The sequence below is a fragment of the Humulus lupulus genome, chromosome 1 (assembly GCF_963169125.1).
Source record: "Humulus lupulus chromosome 1, drHumLupu1.1, whole genome shotgun sequence".
In the NCBI taxonomy this organism is placed as follows: Eukaryota; Viridiplantae; Streptophyta; class Magnoliopsida; order Rosales; family Cannabaceae; genus Humulus; species Humulus lupulus.
In genome coordinates, this window is record NC_084793.1 from 228,739,941 (window position 1) to 228,763,047 (window position 23,107).

Here is a 23,107-nt window from a genome sequence, read left to right on the forward strand (position 1 = left end):
TAAATTGTTGGAAAAATCTGAGATATTTTGAATATGAGACAGTTTTGGTATTTTGACCATATCTCCCGACTCACTTATTCGATTTATGTGTTCTTGGTGGCGTTGGAAAGCTTATTCAAAGACCTACGAATGTTTGTTTCACAAGAAAAGTAAAATTAGGACGTTTACGTAGTGATATTTGACCTACAAGATTACGCAAGCTAGAGTTACGGGATTCGACATTAAAATGAAGATATTTTGGAGCATTATCAACTAACTAATGGAAACATCTAGAAAACTATTTTCACAACCTTATCACTATAAAAAGAATGCTTTAGACTATTTTAGATATATCTCTCTCTCTTTCTTCTTGACCTCTCTCTATTTTCTCTATTTCTTCTCTTACTTCTTTTTCTATTAGTTTCCATGAACTAATTTTCTTATCTAGGGTTTAATGTAGTCACTTGGATTTCTATTTAATTTAATTATGATGTTCTATTGATTTTTCTTCTTTATTCTAATCTATATAATGTGTGTTTAATGCTAGTAAATACTTGATCAATATTTGCTTGATTTATGATTTTGATTCAAAATTCGAAAGATGATAATTGCATATGTTATCATTATATAAACATAGGTTGCATATTGGACGAAAGTACCTGTATGACTTGTGTAGTAATTATGTTTCCATGCTTAATGCCTTCTATATGTTTAAGTTTATCACAGAGATGTAGAAAACCTACATATAGGCTGAGATCTTATATCTTGAAGAAGAATAGGAATCGATTTATGTTAACCTGCTATTAGAATAGGAAGAAATAAATCTAGAATTTATCAATAAAATTAGTAGAATAAAAAGTTGATGAAATTAACACCATAGGTCTTTTTAATATTGATTTCCATCTTTAGTTAATTTTGTTCATAATTATTTATAATTTTAAAATTAAAATTCATTCATCTAAACTTTGTTTGCCAAATAGAAATTAAAAGAACAATTGTTGGTAATTGGAAAATAGTCTTAGTGGGAACAATACTCTATTTATCATCTATATTACTTGAATCGATTGCATGCACTTGAGTATCATATTTTCACGATCAAGTTTTTTGCGACGTTGCCGGAGACTAAATTTCCAATATCAAAATTATTTTTTTGTTCTAATTTGGTTTTTATATTTTATATTATTAATATCAACATAATTGATTTTTATTCTAACTTGGTTTATTTATTATTTAATTTATGTTTCTTTTCTGTGTTTGACTTGCGAGGTAAATAAAAAAAATGCTCCATCAAGATTACATCGTGGGTTTTTCCCAACAACACCATGAGCCATTTTACTCTGCTTGGGGGAGATTTAATGAATTGATGGAGAGATGTTATCACAATTTCTCAAGGGGGTGTCTTACACTTTTCTTTTACAATGAATTAGATGATGCAACAAGATGTTGGGTAAACTATGGAGCAGAGGTAACTGGTGAACCTTTATTAAGAAGGTGTCATGATGTTATAATGGAGTTGTTGAATGATATGGCAGATTTTGATTACCATTGGCATTGGGATCCTTCACTGCAAGGTTGGAGTCACCAATATCCTCAATTATTCCATGATCCTAATATTATACCCCAATAATTAGAGCATGAAGAGCATAAACTAGAAATTGAAGAATTACTGAATCAATTGAAGAACACTTTAAATTTAATGGGAGATAATATGGACCGGTTTAAGGACAATTACTCAAACAATCAAGGTTGTGAGAGTTATTCGAATACTATAGAAGTACCAATGGTTAATCCATTGGAAGAGGAGTGTAAAGTTGATGAATAAGAGACCTTCGAAGTTATATTCACTCAAAATTTTGCTAAGTTGGATACTTGCTTGGTGGATAATGATTATGGTGTGGTGAATGAAGTAAATTTCATCCATGATCATGAAGTTGTTGAAGATCAAATCACAGGCATGTTTATGGATAGCTGAGTGGAGAGTGAAAAACAGTTAGAAGGGTTATATGAGGAATTCACAAATGAAGATGAGGAAAATATGACTTTGGAGGATGAGGAAGCACCTGCAATCATTGATTTGAGTTCATCAATGCTTCAATCATATACACCGCCAGTGGATCCATATTTTAAATTGATGACTCCTTCACTATTCTACATTCTTTATGGGCTACCAAAGTTTTCTCCCCAAGCTCATTACTCAAAGTCTTGTGTTGTTGGACTAACATACAGATTAGATTCATATCTTGCCAAGCTTGCTGGCATTCAAAATGACAACCTTCAAGTTATTTTGTATGACGCTTATTATGGGCGTCAACTACTCATTGATGTGTTTCAAAATATAAAACACTTAGGAGGATATAGATGGGAGTCAATACAATGGAGCAAATCATTGGATTTCAGGGAAGTTTTCTTTTCCTTTTCTTTTATTTATACATTGGGGACAATGTTTAGATTAAGTTTGGGGGAAGGGATTTGATTTTTATTGCTTTGCTCATTGTAGATACCTTAGTTTGTTTAAGTTTTGTTAGGTTTATATTTATTTTTATGTTTTCTTTAGTTTTTGTTTAGAGTGTGAATCAAGTTGACAATGAATGATGTGTTGTATAAATTGAATGGGAATAAAGCTATAAAAATCTGTGTGCTTGGTTGAATAGTTGTTTCAATTTTTACTTTGTCCACTTAAATAATTGAGAGCTTAATCATGATTTTTGATATATTTTGTGTGATTGAATTTTATTTATGCTTGCTGAATTTTTAAAATAAAAATAAGAATAAAATGTTGTTATTCTATAACTTGTTTGCTTGCTTTTTGAGACGAAATTCTAGATGATGCATGTTTAAGAAGATGATTTAGGAAATTCTTTGGAACGTTTGAGCCTTTCAAGCCAACATTGATTTATTAAATCACTAGGTACCCCATTTTGAGCCTAATTTGATTCTTTTTGTTTGACACTTATTTCGAGCATATTTGAAACTTTGTTTTTTTTTCTTCCCTTTGATGTATACCATGAGCATATGAAAAGTGATTGGGGGATGGTTGGTAATGGGGTTTATATTTGGAAATTTGTGTCAATAGTAGAAGAAAAAATGAGAGAGAAATAAAAAAAAAATATTGAAAAGAAAATACACTTCAATTGAACATATAAAGAAATGAGTTTGGGGGAGTGTAGTGTCATTAGAAAAAAAATTAAATGTAAAAAAGAAAAAAATATATGTGTATGAGTTCTCTCTCAAAACAAGAAAGATTGAGAAATTTGAGATTGTTTTGGGTTCGTGAGTTTGTCATAAGATTGGTTTGTTTGGTTTGTATGCTAATGGTATATTTGAGTCTTAATGACTTTTTCATCTACCTTTACCTAAACCGTTCAATTATAAAACATGAAAGTCCTATTAATTTTTGAGCATGTGTTTTCTACATTAGTGGAGATTAGTAAGTATAGCAAGCTTATGGGATAATGATATTGATTGATTGTAATGAAAAAATTTGGTGAGCATGAAATGATTCGAATACATTTTATTTATTAATCATGATTTTGAGAGCTTTTATTTTTGTTTGGACTTAAGTGAATTGGAAGAATGTTTTGATTGAAATTCTGGATCATAAGTTGATTTTCCTGAAGATTATATAAGCATTGTAGAGTTATTTTACCACTTTTTATGTGCTAATTGTTGCTTAATTCTTGAGTTTTTAATTGATTTATTAAGTTTTTAAGTAATTTTGAATTAATTTGGTTTATTTTGATTTTATATATTTTTGTGTGTTTTTATAGTTATTTTGTTGTAAAATGTTGTAGTTAATTATTTGAATTATTGTTGTTTAGTTTGAGGTAAAAAAATGTTGTATTATTGAACTTAAATGTTAAATATAAATTAAATTATAATTAATATTTTCAAATAATTAAATTGATTTATTTTATAGCTGAAAATATTTTATTATGATTTATTTTATATTTATTTTGTAGGGAATTTATGGCAATTTTGGTACTTTACAAATGATAGAAAACAAGAAAAGAAAGAAAAAATGGTATTATTGAAATACCATCAGCATGCCAAGCCCAATGCCACCAATCCTCCATTCAGCCAAGGCCCAAGTCGCCAGGCCTTCTCAGCTTCCCTGCTGCAAGCGAAGCCCAACACGCCAGGCCCGTTCCCTGCCCAGCCGTGGCTGTTGCCTCCTTCCGCCTTCCTCCAACTGAAGCCATGCCTAGAACCAGCCTCCAGCAGCTCCACTCGTCCCCAACAAGCTCTCCCAGTCGTTTGTCCCCTTCAGCCAAAAGTCTCCTACCAGGCCCAACACAAGCCTAGCGCCAGTGGCCTGCCCAATCTAGCCACTTTCCTACCTGCCACAGCCTCCATGCCATTTTCCCCTTGAGCCCAACAAAAGCTCACTTATGTACCCTTGTCCCCTTTGCCAAAAATACCACATTTTTACCCAAACTTTTCTACACATTTTACCCTATAACATCATCATTACACCATATAATTTACCCCTATTTGCCTTATTATTATTCATTTAATTATTTTAAATTGATTATTTTAATACACTTTTTTTGGCTATAAATAAGGGAGTTTAATGCTTATTTTAGGGGAGGTTACACCACAAGTTATACACTTTCAAGACCTCTCAATTCTCTTCATCTTTTTCTTCTTTTTGATCATTTTTCCTATGAGATTTTAGAGGAAAAATTTGGGGATTTCTCCTCCAAATTTTCCTATTTATGTTTGTAATTTTTAGTTTGTATTTGCTATTTTAGTTATCAGTTTCTAATCTTTTTAAGATTATTAAGGTGATGATGAAACAATATGTAACTAGATAGTGTTTATTTTGTATGTTGATTTTCCATTTTGTGCAATAAATTTTATGGATTTTCTTCTTCAAATATTTTCTTTCATCTTAAATATCATGTATTTTTTATTGTTAGCACATATTTACACTTTGTTCTTCATTAGTGCAAAAAACATAATATTTTTTGTGTAAGATGTGTCATTAAATTGTACACATCCAATGCTTAGAACAAAAATATTATGTTTTGCCTTATAAATAATGTTCATTGTTATTTCATTAGATTGATTTATACTAAATGCTTTGAAATTATAATTTTTTGAAAAGTGAAGATAAATCCTATATTTTTATAAAAAAACTTGTGCTTAAATAGAATATCTAATTTGAATAAGTGATGGTTTGATTAATTTCTACTATTACTAAAATTTGGAAATCAATGTATTTATAAATATTATTGAACTTATATTTTGTGGATTCTATTATCTTAATAATCTTTCTTTTACCATCTTCTTTAAAATTATCAATTTAAGTATATATATATTGTCTTTAATATCTTTATTATTATCTTTTATTTTATTTTATTGTCACAAGTTATCATCAATCTTTGGGGCTATGTTAGAATTTATCAATTTTGGTTTAAAATAGTTTTCTTTTCGATTTTAGACAACTTCTTTAGGTTCGACATCCTTGCTTACACGATCACTATTATATATGAACGATTCGTGCGCTTGCGATATAAATATTTAAAACATACCTGTTTTGGGTCCATCAGCATGTTATTCATAAAATTTTGAGGCTTAAATTGTTGTTGTTGGTTTGATTCATTTGTGTTGGTTGTTTTAGATTTTTAGTTTGGTTTTTGTTTGTCTTTTGTGTTCTTTACTCGAGGGCGAGTAAATGTTTAGTTTGAGGGAATTTGATAGGATAGATTTTTAATACTTTTTAGCCTTAGTTTTATTATTATTTTATATTTTTAGTTCTTTTTTATGTGTGGTTGTTGTATTTTTCAGGTTGTCATTTGTTAAATGGATATTTGAGAAATATTTCAAAATTTATTTGAAATATTATCTTTAATCAAGATAAAAATAATAAAAAAAATATTTATTTGAATTGATTGGAGAAGTAAAGAAGAATTCAAACTTTAATTGTTGGAAAAATCTGAGATATTTTGAATCTGAGACAGTTTCGGTATTTTGACCATATCTTTTGACTCACTTATCGATTTACGTGTTCTTGGTGGCGTTGGAAAGCTTATTCAAAGACATACGAAAGCTTGTTTCACAAAAAAAGTCAAATTCGGACGTTTACGTAGTGATATTTGACCTACAAGATTACGCAAGCTAGAGTTATAGGACTTGAAATTCAAATAAAGATATTTTGGAGCATTATCAACTAACAAATGGAAACATCTAGAAAACTCTTTTCATAACCTTATCACTATCAAAAGAATGCTTTAGACTATTTTAGATATTTCTCTCTCTCTTTCTTCTTGACTTCTCTCTATTTTCTCTACTTCTCTTACTTCTTTTTCTATTCTTTTCCATGAACTAATTTTCTTATTTAGGGTTTAATGTAGTCACTTGGATTTCTATTTAATTTAATTATGATGTTCTATTGATTTTTCTTCTTTATTCTAATCTATATAATGTGTGTTTAATGCTAGTATATACTTGATCAATATTTGCTTGATTTATGATTTTGATTCAAAATTCGAAAGATGAGTGTTTACCCAAAAATGGCTGCTGATGACGTGGCAAGAATTTCTCACACGTGGTTGACACGTGACAACGTCATTATGAAGAGGTGTTGTTCGTCTATCGACCAGCTCCTTGCTGTTAGAGAATATATATTATTGCTTCAATGGAATTATGGAAAAACCAAATACAACTCTATGCAAAAATACAATGGACAAGATAATATTGATTAAATAAGTATTACAACTCAATTGCTCAAAATACAAGTAAATAGAAAGATGTAGAAGAAGAAGATTACAAACTCAATACTATAACAATACAAGTAAATAAGAAGAACACAAGAATGAAAAACACAAACAAACTCTCACACAACCAAAGTGTAGAGTAGTGGGGATCACCAACTTGAACAAGGTTCAAGACCTTTGTCCAAAAGCTTATTTCCCCCTATTCTCTAAGCACTAAGGGATCTCTCTAGGAAATAGCTCTCTGGAATTATCAAGCCTTTCGGTGTATTTTTCAGCCAAGTGCTTGTGGATGAAAAAATGGTGTGTCTTACAAGTGAGCATTAGGCTCCTATTTATAGAGTTTAGAGACACCATTTGAATTTCAAATTCCACCAACCCCCATGGCTGTTACCAATGATTAATTGGGTGTTTTATGGAATTAAAATAGAGATTTGGGAGTTACTTGGCTGTTGGAAACGTTCAAAATTGGATAAAAACTGAATTAGTATGAATCTGTCAGCCACTAGCGCCGCGGCGCTAGTTTCAAGCGCCGCGGCCCTTGGTCAGTTTCAGCAACCAATTTTTTTGAGTTTTCCAAAACGTTCCAATTTATTCCCACTTGATTTTGTAACTTCCATACACAATATGGGAGTTAAAATCACATCTCTATCAGCCATTTCTCATATGGATTTAAGAAATTCATCTCAATATTGTGTAACAACAAATCTACACAATAATGGGTGATATTTAGGAGTTACAAATTTGTGATGAATTTGTAACACCAAATATGTTACATGTTTGGATATTTCACATATATCCAAATAATGTAACTCTCTATTATATGTTACAATATGTGACACTCTATGTCACATTTATTTAATCTAAAATATTATATTATAAAATAATATAATATTACATTATATTATAAAATAATATAACACTTGCTGCTTCATCAAACCTCACGATTAGATGCGACCAGACTGGTCGCATGCTTCGGTTTATTTCCTTAAAAAATATGTAATCTTGTAATAATTACAATTATTATTTCCTCTTCATTGCCTTGATATGCTAAGATTAGGGATAATTAAGGCCCATTGGCCCATGTAACCCCCTTGAACCTATAAATATGAATGAGGGGGCTCAAGGAAGGGACTTTTGGAACCTTTTTTCTGAATACTAAGAGAAAGGGCGTATAGTGTGATTATCCTCCAAACAGTTGTAATTCCCCCAAGGCTTGTGAAACTCAAGAACCCTAGTTCTTTGATCACGACATTGGGATTCAATATCAATAATAACACTAAGTGGACGTAGGTCGTTACCATTCATTGGGGCCGAACCACTATGTTATCCCAAAAATTTGAAAGGAATGACGTGACAGTGAAGTTGACACGTGGCATGAGTCAGTAGGGTGATCTGGCTTAGTAATGGCCCAATACATCAGTTAAGGAATGAGACAGATAGTCAAGCCAAATACGCCCGATCGAAGAGAGTATTTAGACTGGGGGTTGCTTGGCTTAGACCTCAGTTTAAAGACCCATATAATTAAATTGGTGCCAAGTCCAAGAAAGTGAAGGGGAGGTATGAATTTTGGTTCAAGATATAAAAACAGTAGGTCCGATCGGACCTAAGCTTAGGGGACCTCTTGTTAAGCTTGGCTCGAATGAGTTCAAAAAGAATAAGGCTCAAGTTTTACTCAAAAGGGGAAAGCCACATAGTGGCCGATCGAGCATACACATAGGAGGCACCTTCGACCATTCAGGTCCAAGGAGAAGTAGATGGTGGCTCGGACCACCTTGGTCCGAGGAGAGAAGCCTAATGCCCGATCGAGCATTTGGTTGAGCGAAGAGGTTCAAACCTAGTTGGCCTAAGGAGAAGGATGTGTGCCCGATCGAACGTGGTCTTGCGGGTACCTTGGACCATTTTGATCCAAGGAGAGGTGGTGGCTCAAACCACCTAGGTCCGAAGAGAGAGGACCAAGGTCCGATCGGACCTTGGTTAGCCAAAGGAAGCTTGGACCATTTAGGTCCAAGTAAAGGGGCATTATGCCCGATCGCACAAGATCTCCCCCGATCGCACATGACCTCCCCCGATCGTGTAAGACGCCTACAGGAGCGCTTGGACCATGTTGGTACGAGGATATGCTAGGAAGAAGATGGCTCGGACCATCTTGGTCCGAGGAGCAAAGTGTAAGGTCATATTGGACCTTGATTGAAGGAGTCAAATAAGGTGGTTTGAACCACCTTAAGCCAAAGAAGACAACCATTGTGTCCGATCGGACACAATGGAGGAGTATACCTCGAGTGTAGTTGACCTTTGGTCCAAGGAGAGCCATGCGTATGCTACCTTTGACCTACGTGAAGCTTGAAGAATAGTCAACATGCATGAGAAGCTACGTCAAACTGCCCGAAAACTACTTCAGTGAGAATTGGTCTAAGCATCCGGGAATCACTCAATCCTCACTCGAAATTAGGGATCAGTTATATTTTGAATGTTTATTTTGTAATATAAATATTAGGTAAATAATAGAATATCCCGATCAAAAGGGGATATCAGTTGAGAACCCAGGTCTATAAATAGGGACTTGGGAGGATCGTAAAAGGACTTTTGGCAAAATCAAGAGTGAATCTGTATTCTAGAGAGAGAAAGTGTGTTGTTCTTGAGAAAAACCCATTTTTGCGTCCTGGAATATCTCACACTGAAGAAACTCAGTTGACACGGTTCATCTGATCTTGAGTGCGAATACAGTAATAAAATCTCTAAGTGGATTAGGCTATTACCGATCATCGGGGCTGAACCACTATAAAAACCTCGTGCTATTTACTTTCGTTCATAAAAAACTGTCTGTTGTCGTTTATAATTCTCTTGAAGGTTGTCGTAGTTGACGTTCTCACGTCGTTGGCTAAATTCACAGTCAACATTTTGGTGCTTTCATTGAGAGCCTGAAGAGAAGACAGACAGTCCCTGAAGCAATATGGCGCCAAAGAACACCACCGCGGCCTCCAAGAGGGCAAGCACCTCCAGGGAGCATGCAAGATCGGAAGGCCCCAGCGTTCAAGATCGTGAGAATGAGCCCAGGGTCGTGCTTGAGGATGTAGCTCCAGAAGTTGAGGAGCTCCAGGAGACCATGAGCGCATTCCAGGATGAGTTGGCCCAATTCAATGCGAGGCAGGAGGCCTTTGCTGAGGAAATGGCCAAGCAGAGACAAGAGATGGACGCTAGGAGCGAGGAGATCCGTCGACAGCAAGAGGAGGCCGACAGGCGACATCGCGAAGCTGCACTTGCTCTGGAGGCAGCTACGCAATTAACCCGAGCCAACGCTCAAGCTGTGCCTGGGGTGACACCCACCCCAAAGGCAAGGACCACGGAGGCTGGTCATAAGAAAACTGATAGGCCAGGTAGGAATGGTGGTAACCCATCTGGTCATGAGGAAGAGGGAGTACGATCGCGCACTGCCTCTACCCAAAGGGGGAATTCTAAGACCCCCTCAAGGAGCCACAGATCAGAAACTTCCAGGTCAGGGAGTCATAAGTCTGGCAGTAAGAAAACACCTTCTGAGCAGGGGCACAACAAGCCTCCTCGTGGCAAGGAGACTTCCCACTTCAAGGATGGACATGGGCGTGATGAAGGCGACAGTTACCACACCAACCAGTCGAAGGAGAAGAATAATAACCGACGAGGAGGAGATGATCAACCAGCTCAAACGGGGAAGCCACCACGGCATCCCAACCAGCGTAATGGCAAGGAGCACGCTCCACCTAGTAGACCTTCCGAGAAGACTCGGAGTACAGTGTTCGACCGGTTGGGAAAGAACACTGCTCAGAAGGACCTAAGGGACATCATTGATGACAGAAGGAGGACCGCTCCGGTCGAAGGGCAGGAGCCAATCCGTCCTACTAGTCGAGTAGAAATACTTGACGTGGATACGCTGGATAGGAATGCCCGACCAAGCGGTCCCGAAAGTGCATCCCCAGCAGTGGCCCCAGCCATCCAAGCCCAGCTTGATGCTTTAACGACGGCAATCCAAAGTTTGTCAAAACAGCCAGTTATTGATCCGGTAGACCATAGAAGTGGTAGCCCTTTTTGTGCTAGAATAAGAGCAGCCCAACCACCAAGGAAATACAAAGCACCGGTGTTGCCAGTTTATACAGAAAAGGCAGACCCGGTAAGACACGTTGGAAAGTTCGAAGATCAGATGGAGCTGCTTGGGGTGAGTGATGATTACCGCTGTAGAGTCTTCCCCACCACCTTGTCAGACACTGCCCAGGAGTGGTACTGGAAGTTCAAACCCGACTCCATCAACTCTTGGGAGAGCTTTAGGAAGGAGTTCTGCAGGCAGTTCAGCACTGCCCGAACCCCACCTGTTTATGCTAACCACTTGGTGGATATTAGGCAAGGCAAGGATGAGTCTCTCAAGAACTACATACAGAGGTTTATGAGAGAAGCCAATCGGGCTACCGCGGTTGGAGATGAAGGGAAGATGGTTGCAATCTCCTCGGGTATTATTTATAGAAGTCCTTTGTGGGACAGCATCCACCGCCATCCGATTTCAACTTTACAACAGTTTTTGGACCGTGCAGATAAGTACATGAAGTTGGATGATGCCATTGAGAAAGGAGAAAATGGGTTGAACAACCCAAGTGGATCAGAGGATACTCCAAAAGATAGCGGAAATGATCAAGGCGGTAATAAGAAACGTGGGAATAACGGGTCTGACCGCCGCAGTGAGAAAAAAGCTAAGTCTGGGTCGAATGACAAACCTACGAAGTATGAACCTCGATTCACCAACTACACTACTCTTTCGGCAACCCGAGCAGAGATCTATCTAGCCAGCCATCAGGAGGTCCCTTACCGAAGACCCCCTCCAATCAAGAAGGAAATGAGTAAGAGGGATAAGAACAAGTTCTGTCGTTTCCATGGAGACTATGGTCACGACACGAACGAGTGTAATCACCTTAAGGATGAGATAGAGTTTCTCCTCCGTTCGGGAAAACTAAAAAAGTATAAGGCAGAGAAGACCCAGGGAGAGGGGAGCAACAATAATCCTGGTTTCAAGAGGCAACGGTCTCCACCTTTGCAACCTGAACCTGTGGACTTCACATTAGATACAATATGTGGAGGACCACATCTTGCTGGTGATAGCAACAAGGCGAGGGAGAGATATGCTCGCACCCTTCGTCATGAGTTAGAGGCAGCGTCCACATCCGAGGTTATGACGGTGGAGGAGAGACCATCAAAGAACCCAAGGTATGAAAGTGAGTCCCTCACTTTCACTGAGGAAGATGCTAAACACGTGAGGTATCCTCACAATGACCCTCTTGTAGTGACAGTACAAATAGCTAACATGAAGGTGAAAAGATGTCTGGTTGATACGGGAAGCTCCGTAAACATTATTTATAAGTCCTCTTTTGAAAAAATGAAGCTATCCATCAATGACTTGAAGCCATGCTCTCACGTCATTTATGGGTTTACTGGAGAGGGACTATCACCAACTGGGACAATAAAGTTACCAGTCACCACGGGGGAAGCCCCCAAGCATGAAACCGTGATGACTGAGTTTTTGGTTGTTGACTGCCCGTCTGCCTACAATGTGGTTATTGGTCGACCACTACTCACCAACTTGCATGCAGTAGTTTCAATTTGGCACCTCTCTATGAAGTTCCCGACCAGCGCTGGCGTAGGCTGCATCCAAGGAGACCAAAGGGAAGCTAGAGAGTGTTATAATGCCTCCATAACTAAGGCAAAGAAAGGTGCCAAGGAGAACAACATGATTGTGTGTGTTGAAGGAGGGGAAGTGGATGAGATAGACGTAGACCAGAGTCTTGTCGTAGTAAACGATGAAGAAATGTTGGAGGAGTGTGGTCAGGAGAGCACTCCTAGTTTGAAAGAGCAGAATACCCCATCAAGTGATGAAGTCACCAAATAGGGAGTTGCCCAAAGCGAGGGAAGAGATATTGATCCTCGCTTTGGGGATTATGAGAATGATGTGGGACCGTCCGAGGAGTTGGAGGAGGTCCCTATAGATGCGAATGACCCGACAAGAGAGGTCAAGATTGGGAAGAAATTGAAAGCTGAGGTGAAAGTACAGCTGATAGAGTTCTTGCGAAGGAATCAGGATGTCTTCGCCTGGTCTCACAAAGATATGGTGGGTATCTCACCAACTGTGATCAGCCACGTGCTCAACGTGGATGAAAGTTATCCAGCGGTACAGCAGAAGAGGAGGTTGCTTGACAAGGACCGAGCAAAGGCTCTTAAGGAGGAGGTAGAGCGGTTGAAGGAAAATGGGTTTATTAGAGAGGCATACTACCCAGCTTGGGTTTCAAACCCAGTCTTGGTGCCTAAACCCAATGGAAAGTGGAGGACTTGTGTAGATTTTACTGATCTAAACAAAGCATGCCCGAAGGATTGTTTCCCTTTACCGAGAATAGACCAGTTGGTGGATGCAACCTCTGGTCACGAGACCTTGTCCTTCATGGACGCATATTCGGGGTACAACCAAATCAGCATGCATCCTCCTGATGAAGAGCATACGAGCTTCCGAACGGATATAGGGCTCTATTGCTATAGAGTGATGCCCTTCGGGTTAAAGAATGCAGGAGCTACCTACCAGCGCTTGGTGAATGGCATGTTTCGTGACTTAATCGGCAAAAGCATGGAGGTATACGTAGATGATATGCTGGTGAAGTCGAAGGAAGCTGGGGGGCACGTGGGAGACTTAGAGGAGTGCTTTGCAATCTTGAGGAAGTATAACATGAAATTAAACCCCCTCAATTGTTCATTTGGAGTGGGTTCTGGGAAATTCCTTGGGTTTATTGTCAACTCCCGAGGAATAGAAGCAAACCCTGAAAAGATCAAGGCTCTCATGGAGATGAAGTCTCCCACAAGAATAAAGGATGTGCAAAGCTTGACTGGGCGGATTGCGGCTCTAAGCAGGTTCGTCTCAAAATCAACGGACAAGTGCGTCCCGTTTTTTAACCTCCTTAAAGGAGGCAAGAAGTTCGAGTGGACCGCAGAGTGTGAACAAGCTTTCCAGGCGATAAAGGAGCATTTGGCTCAACCTCCTGTTCTTTCTAAGCCAGTTGATGGAGAGGACCTACTTATATATCTAGCAGTCACGGAACACGCTGTTAGTGCTGCTTTAGTACGTGAGGAGGATAAGGTGCAGCACCCAGTGTATTACGTTAGCAAGCGTTTGATAGGAGCGGAGTCCCGATACCCCATGATTGAGAAGTTGGCTTACTGCTTGGTACTTGCATCACGAAAGTTGAGGCCGTATTTCCAAGCACACCCCATCAAGGTCCTCACTGACCAGCCTCTTCGCCAAGTTTTGCAAAAACCGGAGTCGTCTGGTCGGCTACTTAAATGGGCGGTCGAGCTAGGCCAGTTTGAAATCAAGTACCAACCAAGGACTGCTATTAAAGGTCAAGCCTTGGCGGATTTCATCGCTGAGTGTACTGGAATCGTTGAGGTCCCTAACCAGCAGGAGAGTGTTACTGGGTTAAAAGAGGAAGTTCCTGCTTGGCAACTTTTCGTTGATGGATCGTCGAACGAGCACCATTCAGGAGCTGGGATTATATTAGTTACACCAGAGAAGCACCGAATTCATTGTGCACTGAGGTTCGGATTCAATGCTTCTAATAACGAAGCGGAGTATGAGGCCCTCTTAGCAGGCCTGCGACTGGCTAGAGATGTACGTGCCCGGTCGGTAAAGATAAACAGTGATTCCCAATTGGTGGTTTATCAAGTATTAGGGGAGTACCAGGCGAGGGGCCTACGCATGGTGGCATACTTAAACAAAACTAAAGATTTACTAGCCCAGTTCGAGGAGTATACCATCAAACTAGTACCAAGGGAGCAGAATTCCAATGCTGATGCTCTAGCCAAGCTTGCAAGTGCGAAAGATGCCGAAACACTGAATATAGTTCCAGTAGAGTACTTGGCAGAGCCAAGCATTGATAGAAAAGAGGCCATGCCGATTACGATAGTCGACACCTGGATAACTCCCATCATTGCTTACCTTGAGCATGGGACACTCCCAGATGGTCGAAATGAAGCAAGGAAAGTTATGAGGCAAGCTGCTAGGTACACCATGGTGGATGGAGTGTTATATAGGAGAGGATACTCCTTACCTCTCCTCAGGTGCATAACCCCCGACCAGTCAAAGAGCTTATTAGCTGAAGTGCATGAGGGGTTTTGTGGAGATCATGCTGGGGGGCAGAGTCTATCTAAAAAGATCTTGAGGCAAGGATTTTTCTGGCCTACTATGAACGAAGACTCTATGGAATATGTGAAAAGGTGTGACAAATGCCAAAGATTTTCTAAGATACCCAGAGCACCACCAAATCTTTTGAAGCAAATGCAAAGTCCGTGGCCTTTTGCAGTATGGGGCATTGATTTGATCGGGAAGTTACCCAAAGGAAAGGGAGGAGTGCAATTCGCTGTGGTCGCGGTAGATTATTTTACTAAATGGACTGAGGCCGAACCATTAGCCACGATTACATCGAAGAAAGTGTTGGACTTTGTTGTTAAAAATATAATATGTCGCTATGGTCTACCTAAAAAGATAGTGTCTGACAATGGCACCCAGTTTGACAGCGACATATTTACCGATTTTTGCACTCGGCATGGCATCACCAAAAGTTTCTCCTCGGTGGCCCATCCTCAGGCCAATGGGCAGGTTGAAGCAGTGAACAAAACATTGAAGGACACTTTGAAGAAGCGCCTGGAACAAGCTAAGGGTGCTTGGGCAGATGAGTTACCAGAGGTCCTTTGGTCGTATAGGACTACCGCTCGGACGGCAACTGGCCATACCCCATTCTCTTTAGCATATGGGTATGAAGCCATGTTACCTGTGGAGATAGATCCACCCTCTCATAGAAGGACCGTTTACAACCAAGAGGAGAACCATCAGTTGTTGGCAGAATCATTGGACTTCCTCGAAGAGAGAAGAGAGGAGGCAAGCCTCAGAGTAGCAGCTCATCAGCAAAAAGTGGCACGCTACTTCAATTCCAGAGTGCGAGATCGAAAGTTCCAGGTCGGAGATTTAGTCCTAAGGAAGGTGTTTGTTAGAGACCCAGCAGCTGGTGTGCTAGGACCGAACTGGGAAGGACCATATCAAATTGAACAGGTCTTACCGCCCGGCACTTACAAGCTTGCTCGATTGAATGGGGAGCTGATCAGAAACTACTGGAATGGCGAGCACTTGAGAAAATATTATCAATAAATACTACTTGCAGAGTAGTAGCTTTGTATCAAGTGCTTAACTTGTTATTTAAGTTTTTTGTTTGTGAACTGGTTATTTGCTACCCAGTCGCATTATTTTGAACAATGTTATTTTGTTTGGAACTCGTTGTTAGACACGTTTTGTCATTTATTATTACGAGTAATAAAAGAGACCACACGCACTGTGGTCGTACCTTGCTACAAACTTTGCATATGTGTTGATTATTTTCGCCGGGCAGTGTTCAACTGTCATAATGATTTAAACAATACAGGTCTTCTAAAAACTAAGTGTAAATATATACTGGACAGTGTTCAACTGGTCGGTATCATAATATGAAGGACCAACGTTTAGATAATATTTATGTAGTGGTCAACTACTGATATATGTTCGTATATTTTATGTGTTTCACGAGTAGTAACTACTCGAACAAATTTGATCAAGTAGCAAGTGATCAAGGATTTATCAACCCTCAATCACTTGGGGGGCACATAGGGTATACTGGTATGTATTTCAACACAGGCAATAAGAGCACGAGCAAATATGTTTGTTTTGTTTTTGGGCTGACTTGTAAAGTTTGGAAGTCTAAAATAGCCATTAAGCTAACTTGTTTTACAAGGCTTAAGCAACTTAGAATTTTTCAAATTTTAAGTTAAAAACCGATATTCGTGTAATAAGAAATTTATGCTCATAAAAATTTAGAGCAATAAGAGCATGAGGAAGTATATTTAGTGTGAACTTATGGAATGGTTAAAATTTCTAAGTAAAAAAAAAAAAAAAAACTAAATTCTCATGTGAAACTAAAGGCATCTAAAAACTTTGCTATGCACAATAAAAACTTAAAAGTTTGAAGTTGTCAACAAGGAAAGAGTAAAGTACTAAATGTCAAAATAGCTCACTAGTTCGAGCAACAAAATACAAAGTAAAGTAGACTGTGATGAACCACGAGAGGGAGTCACAGGCGAGCTCCTCTAGAGGGTTGATCGACTCCCTCCTCTACATCAGCTGCTCCTCTCGCTCGGAATGATAAAGCAGAGCAGGCAGGGGTGAACGCAGGAGGATTGGCAGCTTCTTCAGCGGCCCTTGCTTCACATCTGGCAAGATCCTCTGCCTGGGCCTCCTTGGAGAAACAATCAAGATTAAGAGGCTTGTTCAACTTCCAGACCCTATAAAAACAGTCAAAACTGGCCTCCTCAAAGCGAATCAAGTCAAGCTCTTTTTCTTGCTTCAGCTCTTCGTTCTCGCTGATCAACCTCTCATTGTCTCGAACTAACTCTTTAATATCGAGGGATTGCTTCTCCAATTGAGTTGTCAAGGAAGCATTGTTTTGAGCCTGCTTTTTGAGAGACTCGTCCCGTTCAGCTATAGTTCTCTCTGCTTGCTCCAGCTTGGACCTGGCCTCCACCAGTTGATCGTCCTGCACCTTGATCAACTCCTTGTAATCTACGGCTCGAAGCTGAGCATGACCAATGGTGACAAGTGACTGCATGGAAGACAAAAAGTTAATACAAGTAAAAATACTAATAACAAAGTATCTCAAGGAAAAATGCTTACCTTCATCAATTGAGTGAGTCCTCTCTTCAAGACAACTTCGACACTAAGTCGAGGGTAGGAGTCTAGGCTTTGAAGCGTCGATGCATCACGGCCAATATCCTCAAGAAGCCCCTTGCCCAGGTCGCTAACAGCACGAAAAATCTCACTCGAACTACCCTGGTGAGTAGGAGTTAGGCTCGCAGAAGGAGGAAGGGAAGAGGGGGTCAATGGCGGAAGTGTAGTCGGTCCCCCAGGTTGCCTCCCTTGACTTGGCGGTACTACCTTCTGAATCTTCTGTGGAGGCATAGAGCCACTTCCATCACCAGTTTTCCTCTTTGAAGCAACTTCTCTGAACATGTCTGAATCTGCCAAGGATGAAAAAACAAGATTGTTAGAGAAATAAACATAATGAAACGTGTACAAGTGTATACTGCAATTGTGATACTCTCTAATTACCAATTATAAAAAATATTCCTATTTTCACTAGGCATGTGTTACCTGCGTTGAAGATCTGTTCAAGGAACTCATCCTCGTCATCCGAGGATGAGCTAAGTTCCCCTTCAACCTGGATAGCTTTTCCTTTCCCAGGTTGAGCGGGAATAGTAGATCTACGCTGAGGATCAGGCTCTCTAATGACTAGGTCGCCAGATCTGTGAGAAAGCGGAGAAGGCCCGGGAGAGGGCCGACTAGTCACTAGCTCCAGGCCCCCAGTAGACCGATCAGGAGTATCGTTCTCCCCGGTAGTACTGTCCACCGCCAGATCCTGGTCACATGGCACCAAACCCACCATCTGGAGAAGGTCCAGTGTGACCAACCTTTTCACATCCTTCTCCTTAAGACTCATGTTAGCCAACTTTTTGGCCCGCCTAAACATCTCTTCAGTAGGCAATGGTCGCTCAAATGGACCCGAGCGCGTAAAAGCCAAGTTGTTGGCCTCAATATCCAATGTGAGGAAGTATTCCTTATGATACTTCCCGGCGTTTGATTTGTGGGAGATGCCGTTGAGATATGTAATCCCCCTGTGCCTGTGATAGAAGTGGAAGAAGCCTGAGTTGTTGTGGGAAGGATTGGTCCGAAGATCAAACAGGTAATGCACCTCATGGGGGGTAGGCTCGTCCCAACCATTCAGAAAGTAAAGGATGTACAGCGCAGAGAGTGCCTGGATCCCATTCGGTGTGATCTGAAATGGGGAGACGTTGAAGTAGTCTGCTACAGACCGGAAATACATGTGCAGCGGGAGTGTTGCTCCAGCATGCACATGGTGCCTGGACCAGGCACAGTACCTTCCACCGGGCCTATTGGCTCTTTGGTGCGAGCCTGGGCACGTCACGTTTGCCCCGCTTAAGCCTAAAGCTTCAATGTGTTTCTGGAATAGCGCGGGAGTAAGTTTTGAGGTTTCGGCAACGAACCAGGAGGGTTCTTCTTCTCCCTCATCACGTGGCTTCTGGACAGCCAAATCCTGAATCGCGGTAGCAAATTTCAGAGAAGGCTTTCTTGGAGCTGTGGTAGTGCGGGTTTGATTACGCTGTACCACCTTCTGTACTGCTCTGCGGGCAACCTGCGGGTCGTGTTCCTGAGGGAGCCTGTTAGATTGCTTCACCCTCATCGTCGACTCAGAGGCTTGTCGAAGAAACTGTTCCTCGTGGAGAAGATATAAAGCTGAGCGAGGGAGGATCTGTTTGAAGCGGTGAAGACGATCCTCTGGAGTGTAACCGGTAGACGAGCCTGGTGAGGAATCGCTATTCAAGGGAGTCTCGATTGTTTGCGGGGCGGATGATTCGGAGTCCGTATGGTTGTCACCTCCCCTATAGTCAGAGCGATTCATCTACAAAAATGAATAAAAAATGGGGAGGTGAGTAACCATACAGAAAAAATTCATCAAAAATAAGAGTTATTTTTATACTTGGAAAATTTTGTCTAAGTTATAAAAATATAACGCATATAAAAAAAAATAATTTTAATGCTCAAAGGTGCCTAAAAGGTACTTAAAGTATTGAACTTGTTAAAGCTTATAGAATGAGGCATTGTTGGGATTTTCCTATAAGACTAAGTTCCTTATGTGTGTAGTTAACATACAGAGGTTGGGTATACACTTGGAAGGAAAAGAAGCCAAGGTCTACGGAATGTGGTCCGATAGGACCATATGATTGTTCTAAGGGACAACTGAGCATTCGATTGAATGCCAAGATAGGATGGGTACTCATGACCAAAAGAGGCGTTCAGAGCCCATGGGTCAAGGAACCGTGCATCCACGCGAGCCCAGAGCAAAGTGCACTTGGTCCGATCGGACAACTTCTAGCCAGGAGACGTCCTGCCTCGCCACCGCTCGAGCTTCACGCGAAGTCCCCAAGACGTCCGATCGGACATAGCACGCCCGAGGAGAAGATGTTGAGGTCCGATCGGACGTGTGCCTCGTGCCTCCAAAAAACTCCTAGCCAGCAGCTGCAACAATTCAGGACCGATCGGGCATGGGTGTCAAGGGAGGTTCGAAATTTGCTGTAAAAAATTCGGGCACTTAAAAGCCAAGGAAGGGAAGTGTGGTCCGATCGGACCACACATTTGTCTGAAATTTTTCGAATCTCCGATCGGGTATGAAGAGAAAAGCAACCACTTCCAGCCTTGGACAAGAGCTCCGATCGAACCTAATGACTTAACCACAACTTAAGGAGGCGTCGTTGGCTAAGGTGTTTTGGCGTGGGCTCCGGTCGAACATAAGGTCCGATCAAACCAGATGGAACTTGCACGCCTCAAGAGACGCGTATGCCCAGAATTTCTGGGCAAAAAACCATGTAAAAAATGGCCCCTAATGGCATACTTTGCCTACCCCTAATCCGAACCAAATAGACAAAGCCCTAAAAATCCCTAGTCTCAAACACATTCCATCATTCACATAAACAAAAAACAAGATCAAAACATATAAATGAAAGGTTTTCTTCATGTTCTTAAAAACCCATTACACTATCAAAACCCTCAAAACCCATATTCTTGTTTATGTCAAAATACCAAAAATGTCTTGAAATTCCTAAAAGCTAAAGGGAAAATTCGGGTACCCCATGCCACAAACCTCATCAAGACAACAAGCAAACACATTGAACAAGACATATTCAAGAACTTCAAGAACATCCAAGGCACAAGCATATTCGGCCATGGCATTTTTTTTTAGAAAAAAATGTAGCAATCTAAGAGGTATGGAGAAGAAGACTTACCCAAGGTTGGAGAGTTTTGATTTTACTTGGAGGATGCTTGAAGATGAAGAGCTCCCCTTTAAGCTTGTGAAGTCGGCAAGAGGAGGGGGTCCTTGAGAGGGTTTCGGCCAAGAGAGAAGATGAAGGGATTTTTTAGAATAATTTTTTGTATGTGTGAAGAAGAGAATGTAAGGTGGAGATATTTAAAGGGAAAAAAGTGGGTTTTTCATTTACTTTTGGACCTTTGATATTCTGGGACTATTTTTCTCTCCACGATCATGGGTGGATTTTTGCAGTGATCGTAGGTCTGCTGCATGAAGATGAACAATTATTATTTTTCATAATGACTTCAGCGGAGAAAAAGTTTATTACGTGAATAAATCATATAATAAACTTAGGGGGCAAATGTTATCCCAAAAATTTGAAAGGAATGACGTGACAGTGAAGTTGACACGTGGCATGAGTCAGTAGGGTGATCTGGCTTAGTAATGGCCCAATACATCAGTTAAGGAATGAGACAGATAGTCAAGCCAAATACGCCCGATCGAAGAGAGTATTTAGACTGGGGGTTGCTTGGCTTAGACCTCAGTTTAAAGACCCATATAATTAAATTGGTGCCAAGTCCAAGAAAGTGAAGGGGAGGTATGAATTTTGGTTCAAGATATAAAAACAGTAGGTCCGATCGGACCTAAGCTTAGGGGACCTCTTGTTAAGCTTGGCTCGAATGAGTTCAAAAAGAATAAGGCTCAAGTTTTACTCAAAAGGGGAAAGCCACATAGTGGCCGATCGAGCATACACATAGGAGGTACCTTCGACCATTCAGGTCCAAGGAGAAGTAGATGGTGGCTCGGACCACCTTGGTCCGAGGAGAGAAGCCTAATGCCCGATCGAGCATTTGGTTGAGCGAAGAGGTTCAAACCTAGTTGGCCTAAGGAGAAGGATGTGTGCCCGATCGAACGTGGTCTTGCGGGTACCTTGGACCATTTTGATCCAAGGAGAGGTGGTGGCTCAGACCACCTAGGTCCGAAGAGAGAGGACCAAGGTCCGATCGGACCTTGGTTAGCCAAAGGAAGCTTGGACCATTTAGGTCCAAGTAAAGGGGCATTATGCCCGATCGCACAAGATCTCCCCCGATCGCACATGACCTCCCCCGATCGTGTAAGACGCCTGCAGGAGCGCTTGGACCATGTTGGTACGAGGATATGCTAGGAAGAAGATGGCTCGGACCATCTTGGTCCGAGGAGCAAAGTGTAAGGTCATATTGGACCTTGATTGAAGGAGTCAAATAAGGTGGTTTGAACCACCTTAAGCCAAAGAAGACAACCATTGTGTCCGATCGGACACAATGGAGGAGTATACCTCGAGTGTAGTTGACCTTTGGTCCAAGGAGAGCCATGCGTATGCTACCTTTGACCTACGTGAAGCTTGAAGAATAGTCAGCATGCATGAGAAGCTACGTCAAACTGCCCGAAAACTACTTCAGTGAGAATTGGTCTAAGCATCCGGGAATCACTCAATCCTCACTCGAAATTAGGGATCAGTTATATTTTGAATGTTTATTTTGTAATATAAATATTAGGTAAATAATAGAATATCCCGATCAAAAGGGGATATCAGTTGAGAACCCAGGTCTATAAATAGGGACTTGGGAGGATCGTAAAAGGACTTTTGGCAAAATCAAGAGTGAATCTGTATTCTAGAGAGAGAAAGTGTGTTGTTCTTGAGAAAAACCCATTTTTGCGTCCTGGAATATCTCACACTGAAGAAACTCAGTTGACACGGTTCATCTGATCTTGAGTGCGAATACAGTAATAAAATCTCTAAGTGGATTAGGCTATTACCGATCATCGGGGCTGAACCACTATAAAAACCTCGTGCTATTTACTTTCGTTCATAAAAAACTGTCTGTTGTCGTTTATAATTCTCTTGAAGGTTGTCGTAGTTGACGTTCTCACGTCGTTGGCTAAATTCACAGTCAACACACTATAAATCGTCTGTGTCATTTCTTTACCATTTGATTCCATTCTTGACTATCATCTCATTTCTTGTCGTAATTCTAACTCTGTGTCGTTGGCCAAATCAAGGGTCAACATTCTAGTGCTTTCATTGAGAGTTTGATCAAAAAGCTGTAAGAAAATCAAATGGCAAAGAAATCTAAGAGAACTGGACAAGCCGCTGGCGTTGCATCATCTCAACCTCCTCCTCTGAATGTGGCGGAGAATGAACCACATTTAGAGTTTGAAGAGAAGGAGTTGTATACGAAAACACTGAGGGAAACACTGGGGGTGTTGCAGGATAAGTTGGCCAATCTGAGGGCCAATCAGGAGAACGCAACGGAGACAATGGCGCTGCAGCAGAAAGATATTGAGCGTCAGCGCCAAGAGCTGAATGAGCGGCAGACGGACATGGACCATTGACAGAGGGATGTCATGGCCGCTCTTGAGGCAGCCATTCAGTTGGCTCGCGGACAGGCTGTGTCGGCCTCTCAACCGGAT

General features: G+C 40.6%; 1 protein-coding gene across 1 annotated transcript; it reads right to left on the reverse strand.

The window, feature by feature from the left end:
• Window positions 1-16,635: 16,635 nt before the first annotated feature.
• Window positions 16,636-19,267, reverse strand: LOC133828836 (uncharacterized). The gene is made up of 3 exons (XM_062258925.1): window positions 17,926-19,267; window positions 17,449-17,792; window positions 16,636-17,377 (listed from the first exon to the last, which is right to left on the reverse strand). Exons 1-3 carry the CDS (start codon window positions 19,250-19,252, stop codon window positions 16,850-16,852), a joined length of 2,199 nt encoding a protein of 732 aa, XP_062114909.1. The 5' UTR covers window positions 19,253-19,267; the 3' UTR covers window positions 16,636-16,849.
• Between the last annotated feature and the right edge of the window lie 3,840 nt (window positions 19,268-23,107).

Excerpts from the sequence above, each read along its gene's own strand:
- LOC133828836 (XM_062258925.1), bottom strand. The coding sequence starts at position 19,252 with ATGAATCGCTCTGACTATAGGGGAGGTGACAACCATACGGACTCCGAA. Across the intron at positions 17,793-17,925 it reads TGAACAGATCTTCAACGCAG|ATTCAGACATGTTCAGAGAA; the intron begins GTAACACATGCC and ends CATCCTTGGCAG. Across the intron at positions 17,378-17,448 it reads GACTCACTCAATTGATGAAG|TCACTTGTCACCATTGGTCA; the intron begins GTAAGCATTTTT and ends TCTTCCATGCAG.